The 11,049-nt window shown below is 38.4% G+C and overlaps 1 protein-coding gene across 4 annotated transcripts in view; it reads left to right on the top strand.

The window, feature by feature from the left end:
* Positions 1–883: 883 nt before the first annotated feature.
* Positions 884–11,049, top strand: part of SIX2 (SIX homeobox 2) — a 10,735-nt gene continuing 569 nt past the window's right edge. Inside the window, exons 1-2 of one of the 4 annotated variants that reach the window (XM_040351554.1) lie at positions 884–1,932; positions 10,358–11,049. The exon at positions 10,358–11,049 is cut by the window's right edge and continues 569 nt beyond it. In XM_040351554.1, the coding sequence (XP_040207488.1) occupies positions 1,367–1,932; positions 10,358–10,631 (840 nt within the window). In that variant the 5' untranslated portion in view covers positions 884–1,366 and the 3' untranslated portion in view covers positions 10,632–11,049. Of the gene's footprint in view, positions 1,933–10,327 lie in introns of all 4 variants that reach the window. The other 3 variants (XM_040351552.1, XM_040351555.1, XM_040351553.1) reach the window with 3 other exon arrangements.

The raw sequence follows: 11,049 nt of genomic DNA, 5'->3' as shown, positions 1-11,049 counted from the left end.
GGACTCTGATGTAAGGGGGGCCACTGTGCGGACTCTGATGTAAGGGGGGCCACTGTGTGGACTCTGATGTAAGGGGGACCACTGTGTGGACTCTGATGTAAGGGGGGCCTCGGTGCGGACTCTGATGTAAGGGGGGCCTCTGTGCGGACTCGTGTGATCATGAAAAATCTTAGACTGTTTTCCTCGATCCATCACTTTTCCACGCTCTATGGGCCACTTGACTGGACTTGCCCCCCAGGCCTAAGGCTGCCAGCCCTCCCCTGCGTACGGCGGAGCCGTGATGCAGAGGAGGAGGAGACGCAGGGGAAGCAGCCACCTGCCGCCTGGAGGAAGCGCTGCCCGGGACCTAGATGGGGTAAGTGCGAGGCTGGTGACTGACTGACCGGAGAAGGGGGAGGGTGTGGTGCCGGTGACCCGACCGGGGAGGGGGCTGTGTGTGCATTGCTTGCCGAACCAGACGCCACTGCTGGATTCTTTCCTAAATGTACAGAATATAATTGGATACTAATATTTATGAGCGACGTTGATCCAGGGAACATCCGATTGCCTCTCGGGAGATCAGGAAGGAATTTTTTTTCCCTGCTGAAGCAAATTGGATCATGCTTTGCTATCGATCGACAGTGGGTATGGATTGGATGTATGGGATTGTATGATTTATTTCTTTTTTCTGAACTAGATGGACTTGTGTCTTTTTCCTATGTAACTTGTGTCCCTTGCAGTGAGTGGAGCAGACTGTTGGGCTGCACTAGGGCAGGGAATTATGGCAAGGATGACATTACAATATTACAGCTCCCTCTCCTCCTCCTCCTCCTCCTCCTTCATGCTGCATCAATCAGAGGAAAAAAAGAAAAGACAAACTCCTGATCCCTATATCTCTGTATTCCTGTATTTCCAGCTGCAAGGCTGCCTCTCGGTGGAGGAGAGCAATCTGTCAATGCAGCCAAGGGAGCCTCCTCCATGCGGATCGAGTTTCCAATGATTGACAAGGTAACCATGGCGAATAATTTGCCTAAAACTGTTGTCTTATCCTCGCAGCCCCCGGGTCAGATAACCGACCAATCACAGCGCGCACAATCATTTTTCATGCCAGTTTAGAATAATATTATTAAAAAAAAAAAAGGAGAAGAAGAAGAAGAGGAAGGAGAAGAGGAGGAGGAGGAGGAGGGCAGCCAGGCAGGCAGACTTGTGTGGACTATGTGCAGGGGATAGGAGGGGAGGAAGGATCGCAGCCTGGCTCAGGAGAAGAAGAAAAGTTTTGGGAAAGTTTCTTTGGAGCTCCATGGCCGGTGGATGGGACTGAGCGGATGGTGGTGGAGATCGGCGGCTTCCCCTGGATGGTGGTGGAGATCGGCGGCTGCACAGGACCATGTCGATGCTGCCCACCTTTGGCTTCACCCAGGAGCAAGTGGCCTGCGTGTGCGAGGTGCTCCAGCAAGGGGGCAACATTGAGCGCCTGGGGCGCTTCCTCTGGTCCCTGCCAGCCTGTGAGCACCTCCATAAGAACGAGAGTGTCCTGAAGGCCAAGGCGGTGGTGGCATTCCACCGGGGCAACTTCCGAGAGCTCTACAAGATCCTGGAGGGTCACCAGTTCTCCCCGCACAACCACCCCAAGCTGCAGCAATTGTGGCTCAAGGCTCACTACATCGAGGCGGAGAAGCTGCGGGGGCGCCCCCTGGGGGCGGTGGGCAAGTACAGGGTACGCAGAAAGTTCCCACTGCCCCGCTCCATCTGGGACGGAGAGGAGACCAGCTACTGCTTCAAGGAGAAGAGCAGGAGTGTGCTAAGGGAATGGTATGCCCACAATCCCTACCCTTCCCCCAGGGAAAAGAGGGAGCTGGCCGAGGCCACTGGACTCACCACCACCCAGGTCAGCAACTGGTTCAAAAACAGGAGGCAGAGGGACCGGGCGGCCGAGGCCAAGGAAAGGTACGAGTAAGTACTTCTGGCATTCTACTGGTAGCAGCTGGCACATTGTTGGTACAGTCATCTTTGGTATCCCCAGCATTGGCACCCCCAGCATTGGCATCCCCATCATTGGCTTAACGATCACTGACACCCCCCATCATTGGCACAACCATCATTGACACCCCTATCATTGGCACAACCATTATTGACATCCCCATCATTGGCACAACCAGCATTTGGCAAACCAATCATTGGCACAACCATCATTGGCATCCCCATCATTGGCTTAACGATTATTGGTACCCCCATCATTGACACCCCCATGGTTGCCACAACCATTATTGGCACAACAATCGTTGGCATTCCCATCATTGGCACAACCATCATTGACAGCCCTCATGGTTGACTCAACCATTATTGGCACAACAATCAATAGCACCCTAACCATTAGCACAACCATAATTGACACCCTCATGGTTGCCACAATCATCATTGCCACGACCATTATTGGCACAACAATTGATAGCACCCTAACCATTGGCACAACCATCATTGACCCCCTCATGGTTGCCTCAACCATTATTGGCACAACAATCAATATCACCCTCATCATTAGCACAACAATCATTGACACCCCCCATGGTTGCCACAACAATCAATAGCACAACAATCATTGACACCCCTGTGGTTGCCTCAACCATTATTGGCACAACAATCAATATAATCTTCATCATTAGCACAACCATCATTGACACCCCCATGGTTGCCACAACCATTATTGGCACAACAATGATTAGCACCCTCATCATTGGCATAACCATCATTGACATCCCAATGGTTTCCTCAACCATTATTGGCACAACAATTTACAGCACCCTCATCATTAGCACAGCAGTCATTGACATCCACATGGTTGTCACAACCATTATTGGCACAACAGTTAGCACCCCCATCATTGGCACCCACACGTTGCCACAACCATCGTTAGCATGACCATTATTGGCACCCTCATCCTCCCCACAATTATCATTGGCACCCCCATCATTTTCACAGTCATCATTGCCCCCCTTATCCTTTCCACCACCATCGTTAGCACTCAATAGGGTTGATTTACTAAAACCAAAGAGGGCAGACTCGTGTGCAGCTCTGCATAGTAACCAATCAGCTTCCAGGTTTTATTGTCAAAGTATAACTGAACAAGCTAAAGTCAGAAGCTGATTGGCGACCATGCACATCTGCACCAGATTTTGCACTCTAGTTTTAGTAAATCGACCACCATGTCTATGTATTCCGAAAAAAAAAAAAAAAAAACTCCAGCTACTTAAGTATGTAGAGTTATAAGGAAGATCCCTATATCAACACAAATCTCATCAAATACTGAAATAAACAGGGTACAACCTATTAATTAGAACCATTAGAACCACATGTCCCAGCTGGTAGGGCACAGTGTTTTTAACACAACTATAGATATTTTTCCCTGGAGATCTTTAGCTGCTGTAGAATGACATGTCCCCGTTGGTAGTACTAAATCTATGAATTAGGGGTACACACTTAAATACTACTGTTATTAAATACTGGCACCACAGGGCACAGATGTCCAGCTGGTGTAGAGTGTAGGTGGTACGGCTAATCTGCCATGGTGAGACTTACACTTCTACACCAACTCAAGAGTCATAGCTGTGTGGGGCAAAAAGCTACTGGATACTGGCAGCACATGGAATAACTTCTTCAATGGCCCTTTTCTAGAGATCTTCAGCTGGTGCAGAAGTTGGTGGCGCTGCTATGGTGGCACTTACACTTCTATACCCACAAAAAGGCCACGAAATATTGAATACTGAAACCGCAGGGCACAACTTATTAAAGTAACTATGGATGTCTGTTCCTGGTAGGGCTAACATTGCATGGTGGTAGTTACACTTCTTCACCAACTCAAGAGTTACTAGTTGGCAAGGCAAAAAGCCCAATAAAATTGCCGACACGGCACCCCAGGGCACAAACCACATCTCCTAGCTGGTATGCTATTACTTATTGATCATGTAACTATATATGCTTTCCTGGAGATCTTCAACCGTTGTAGAACCACATGCCCCAGCTGGTACTACTTATTTAATGCAACTATATATATATATATATATATATATATATATATATATATATATATATATATATATATATTAGATCTCCAGCCAGTATAGAACCACATGCCCCAGCTGGTTGGTAGGGTACTACTTATTTAATGCAACTATATATATAATATGTTTTACTGGAGATCTCCAGCCAGTATAGAGCCACATGTCCCAGCTGGTAGAGCTATTCCCATGCTAAAAATTACATTTCTGCACTCATCTCAAAAGAGCCTCGTTGACAGGGCACAGCGGGCATGGAATACTGGCACACAGGGTATTATTTAATTAATGTAACCATAGATATCCTTTCCTGAAAATGTTCCGCTGATGTAGAACCACATGTCCCAGCTGCCAAGAAGAGTCCTCCTAGACCTGGCCATGGGACCTGGAGGATATTACTCAGAAATGGTCATAGGAGGTTGTAAACAGAACGATCTTGGAGCTCTTTTAGAAACGGGATTGGTAGTAATAATAATAATAATAATAATATATTAAAAAAAAGATACTTTGTATAACTAAGTATATAATATTTCTTTAAAAAGGCACATACAGCTAAAGAAAGTCGTGGGCAGAACTAATAAAAATTATACTTTGTACAACTAGCCATGTAATATTTTTTTTATAAAACACAGACCATATAAAATAATACATTTAGGGGGTATAAATATGACAAAAATTATACTTTGTACAACTAACCATTAATATTTCTTTTTTTTATATAAAACACAGACCATATAAAATAATACATTTAGGAGGTATAACTATGACAAAAACTATACTTTGTACGACTAACCATAATATATATATATATATATATATATATATATATATATATATATATATATATATATATATATATATATATTATAAAACACAGACCATGTAAAAAAATACATTTAGGGGGTATAAAAGTTATAATAAAAAATATATATATACTTTGCACAGCTAGCCTTGTAATATTTTAACACAGACAGTATAAAAGAACACCCTATAATCTATTATGTATAGCTGTAAAATGTTGAATATATTATCCAACATTTTCTGTTAGATATATAATATTCTGTGTATATAAAAAGGAAGACTGTCTATAGTGTACAGGGAATATTGTACAAAACTGGCTAAATAATTTAATTGTACAGAATTTCCCATTCACTAGCAAAACATTATTTTTAACGACTTGGTCACACTATTCTAATAATATTATAGAGAACAGACTCCAATAATATTGAGGATACTGTGCTGAATTAGCCAAAAAGAATCCTTAGGATATGATATACAGAATTGTCAGAATTCTATGGAAATGTCTATACGATGTAGAAGACATTATTACTCAGAGAATCCGTATTTTTTTGGAAAAGGGTCATAGAATGTTAAGGATTTTTTTTTTGGGGGGGGGGGGGCAGCTTTATATTTTATTAAATTAGCCACGGAATGTTTAGAATATAAAACAACAATTATAGAATACTAAAGTTGAGGATATTATTCAGAAAATACTTTAAAATTTAAAAATTGCCATAAATATTGAAGATATTTTTATACTGGACATATATTTAATATATTAATTCAAATTAGCCATGGAAGGTTTAGAATATAATATATAATTGCTTAATGGATCTCACTTCTAAAATAATGAATTCATTATAGAGGTGAATCTTCCTGTGGGATTGATATGCAACCAGCGAATGTTTTGTAATAGTATGTAACTGGTCATAAATAAGCTGTCTGTGGCTAACATTCATTGAAGGGATCAGGGAACATAAAAAAACGAAATCTGCAATACTGGGGTTATAATTAATTAGCCAGGGAGGATCAGATCCTATTAATTGTTTTAATCGAATTCTGAGGATTCTATATGGCAGCACATAAAATAATAAAGACATAAGTGGTCTTAAAGTACTAGGATAAAGCTGGCCAGGACTCCTTCTACAGCTAGGAGCATTACATAGAACTATAGAATTTAAAATACTGATAATTTAATACAGAACTGGCTATTGAATCTGTATTATAAATTGCCATCAGATACATGTAAGTGATGATTAGAAGTATTGTGCACTGTGCATCAGAACAGCCCCAGGCATACCCCAAGTGCTTGGAGAACTGCCCCAGAAAGATCAATAGGATAGGTTGTTGTATGGGATAGTTTTTTTTATGGGATAGGTTGTTTTATGGGATAGGTTGTTCTATGGGATAGGTTGTTTTATGGTATATGTTGTTCTATGGGATATGTTGTTCTATGGGATATGTTGTTCTATGGGATAGGTTGTTTTGTGGGATATGTTGTTCTATGGGATAGGTTGTTTTGTGGGATAGGTTGTTTTGTGGGATAGATTGTTTTGTGGGATAGGTTGTTCTATGGGATAGGTTGTTTTAGGGATAGGTTGCTTTATGGGATAGGTTGTTTTGTGGGATAGGTTGTTCTATGGGATAGGTTGTTTTAGGGATAGGTTGTTTTATGGGATAGGTTGTTCTATGGGATAGACTGTTGTATGGGATAGGTTGTTCTATGGGATAGGTTGTTGTATGGAATAGGTTGTTTTATGGGATAGGTTGTTGTATGGGATAGGATGTTCTATAGGATAGGTTGTTGTAAGGGATAGGTTGTTTTATGGGATAGGTTATTTTTATAGGAAAGGTTGTTCTATGGGATAGGTTATTTTATGGGATAGGTTGTTCTATGGGATAGGCTGTTGTATGGGATAGGTTGTTCTATGGGATAGGTTGTTGTATGGAATAGGTTGTTCTATGGGATACGTTGTTGTATGGGATAGGTTGTTTTATGGGATAGGTTGTTTTATGGGATAGGTTATTTTATAGGAAAGGCTGTTCTATGGGATACGTTGTTTTATGGAATAGGCTGTTCTATGGTATAGGTTGGTGCTATGTGCTGCCTAGACAGCCAGTGTGAGCAGCTGTATTGCTGTGTGCCTGTCACAGAGGATACCCATCCCACGCCTGCCCTCACTCACCTACCTCATTAAGCTCTAGCTTTCACTGGATGCCAATATAACTCCCTCATCATGTAATGATGATGGACATGAACTACTCAGTGTCAGGTCAGATAGCAAGCATATAATTAAATGATTATTACAATCAACCTACAGGCTGGGGGCTGGGTGCCTATTAATAACACAGATACATATACAGACCTTTAAAAAAAAATGGCAATGCCTCTGCAGGCAGACACTCATGTATTATATTATAGCATCCAAGGCCCGAATATTACTTCAACTTTGCAATATGACTCCTATTACTTTAGGCCATCATTTGGTGCCTATTAATTCTATGAACGACCACATCGTTCCTTGTAAAGAGTTATGACAGATCTCTGCCATTGCATTGGAATGATTTAAGTGGCTTATAATTGTAAAAGTTAATCAGGGGGGGGGGGGGGGATTATTAATGTTAATTAGGAAAGACTCGAGGTGTGAAGGTTGTCATTACACTTCTGTGTCCAAGATTCATCATATTAGTTGGATTCACTTTTCACGACATTAGTCTGTAATATTAAATTGTAAAAAAAAACTCAGATGAGACGGATTTTTCAAGTTTTGAAACATCATCGAAGTACTTATTTTAAAACGGAAGTGGCTTAGATTAAAACTGAGAGATAAAATGCAGATGTGTGAAATACATACCAATATCAAAGATACTTAAAAGATATTAAACTAGAAACACTCCTCTTTTTACTAATTATGATATTAAATATATACATAATTCGGAAATATACCTGCATGCAATGTTTATTATCTTCAGATATATATATATATATATATATATATATATATATATATATATATATATATATATATATATATATATATACTTTATTTTAATAAAAAATAAATAGATATATATATTTTTTATTTTAATAAAAAAAAAAAAAAAAAAATATATATATATATATATATATATATATATATATATATATATATATATATATGAAGATAATAAACATTACATGCAGGTATATGTGTACCATTGCTATAGATTACCGAATTATGTATATATTTAATATCATAATTAGTAAAAAGAGAAGTTTAATATCTTTTAAGTATCTTTGATATTGGTATGTATATAAATACTTTACTTTGATAAAATATAAATACTATATTTTTTAACAAGGTTGCGGTTGTCCAAATTCTGCAGAGTAGAAAATTATTTATAGATAGATATATAGTACATGCATATTACATTTTATTATGTACATACTATATTCTATGATATTATATTATGTTATATTATATTATATTATATTATATTATATTATATTATATTATATTATATTATATTGGTATATACATATGTCAGGGGGATAGCGGTGTCTGGTGACACACAAGTATTTGTAAACATACATGAATACACAATACACAGTGTACACTGCTGGGACTCACCTGCAGATAGTAGTTTGCTGACAATGATTTTATTATGTGTTACATTGTAGTAATGTACACAGCTGCCAGCGGGGCAATTCAATGGGATAGCATTCAGCATTAACTTCTTTCCCATCAGAAGTCCATTGCAGTATACTAATAATGAGCTAAGCTGTACAGCTATATTCTTCCCGTTTATTTGTCAACATTAAGTAATCAAGTAAATAAAACAAAAACAAATAATGATAACAATAAGTATTATTATTAGTATTATTATTATTTTTATTATTATTATTATTATTAATAATAATAATAATAATAATAATAATAATAATAATAATAATAATAATAATGACGATGATTAATAATATTATTTAGTAGTAGGTGTATAACAAGTATTTTCTTATTATTATTATTATTATTATTATTATTATTATTATTATTTTTATAGCATTTTAAACGACCTTTTATTCACATGTACAAAATTATAAATAAAATAAAATTACAAATACATACATGCAAGATTACTTGTAGGTACATTGATTTCTGCACGAGAAACGTATATTTACCGAACATTTAATTTGTCTCATCTGAATGATTTACAAATCCAGGCTTATTAGTAAATCAGTGCAGGCAGCAACGAACTGCAAGATGAAGCAGCCATTACCATTTAGATTTCAGTTCATGTTATTTGTGATTTTTTTAAATTTTTTCTGTGGTGAGGTTTTCTGTGTGCAAAAATAATTAGGAGACATTTCACAGACATCCTAGTCAGCAAAATAATATTAATATTAATAATAATAATAATAATAATAAAAATAAATATCTATGTCTATATATTAATATCTATCTATCTATCTATCTATCTATCTATCTATCTATCTATCTATCTATCTATCTATCTATCTATATATATATATAGAGATATATATATATATATATATATATATATATATATATATATATATATATATATATATATATATATATAGATAAATAGATAGATAGATAGATAGATATAGATATATATATAGATATACAGATCTAGATATATCTATATAGATATTAGTATTATTATTTTAAATATATACATTATTATACTACATATATATGACATATAATAATGTAATACTGTATATGTGTATGTATTATAGTGTAATAATGTAATGTTTTATTTATTTATATTTTTATATATATATATATAGAGAGAGAGAGAGAGAGAGAGAGAGAGAGAGAGAGAGAGAGAGAGAGAGAGAGAGAGAGAGAGAGAGAGAGAGAGAGAGAGAGAGAGAGAGAGAAATAGGTATAGATATATATTACATTCTTTTAGCAAACTCTAGCTTGAACAAGGATGACTGATTACGTCACAGTGGGCATCTGACCAGCATTGGTATAAATAAGCCTGCTTCTTTAGATATTCTGGGACTTGTAGTTCTACCACATCTGTAAAGTCTGAAATGGGCTCTACAGGTATTTGCTAATAAAACATTTTTTTTTTTGCACCAATAACAGCAACCAATCAGAAAGCATTATTCATTGGTTTAGAGTGGACAGAATAATTAACGTTAATTGCTGATTGGCTGCCGTATTCTGCCCCCTCTGTCATTTTTCCGACAATTAGATGAAGTTGGTGCAAACAGCTAAGGCTGACCATACACTTCACAATCTGATTGTACAATCTCCTTTAGATCTACCGTCACCTATAACCGAAGACTGCCTGACTGATATTGAAAGAACTGTTTAGCTGTATCCTCATATTACACAGTTTTGTTGAATTTTACTTAAAATTGGTACAATCAGATTGTATAGTGTAGTGATAGTGATTGTATAGTGTATGGAATAGTCAGATGCCTTCATACACATGCAGGTTTGATCGCCAGCTGTAGCCTAGCCATTGATACATGTATATATCTGTTGTTTTTGAAGGGAGAATAACGAAAACTCAAATTCCAACAGTCACAACCCGTTATCGTCTTCTATGAACGGTGGCAAAACGGTCCTGGGAAGTTCAGACGACGACAAAACGCCCTCGGGCACCCCCGACCACAACTCCTCGAGTCCAGCCTTACTGCTCAGCTCCAACCCAGGACTCCAGGCTCTCCATGGAATGGGCCACCCGCAGGGCCCCAGCGCCATCCCTGTGCCAGGAGCGGACCCTATGCACCACCACACTTTGCAAGACTCAATCCTCAACCCAATGTCGTCCAACCTGGTGGACCTGGGCTCATAAGACAGTACACAGTCCCACCAAGACTAGGTGGAGAGGTGGCTCCACCACATCTACCATGGGTACTCCAACCTTCCATGGACTGAAGGTATATAGTGTCTTGAATGGTGACTTTCTGAACTGGTGGACCTTGGCTCCAAAGACAGTACAGTCCCACTAAGGACTAGGTGGAGAGGTGGCTCCACCACATCTACCATGGGTACTCCAACCTTCCATGGACTGAAGGTATATAGTGTCTTGAATGGTGACTTTCTGAACTGGTGGACCTTGGCTCCAAAGACAGTATACAGTCTCCCCAAGGACTAGGTGGAGAGGTGGCTCCAACCAAACCTACAATGGGTCCTCCATCCTTCCATGGACTGAAGGTATGTGTCTTCAATGGTGACCTTCTCACCTTCCCAACTGGTGGACCTGGGCTCCA

This window comes from Rana temporaria, chromosome 4 (genome assembly GCF_905171775.1).
Source record: "Rana temporaria chromosome 4, aRanTem1.1, whole genome shotgun sequence".
NCBI classification, from domain to species: Eukaryota; Metazoa; Chordata; class Amphibia; order Anura; family Ranidae; genus Rana; species Rana temporaria.
This window is presented reverse-complemented; position numbering and strand designations above follow the sequence as displayed.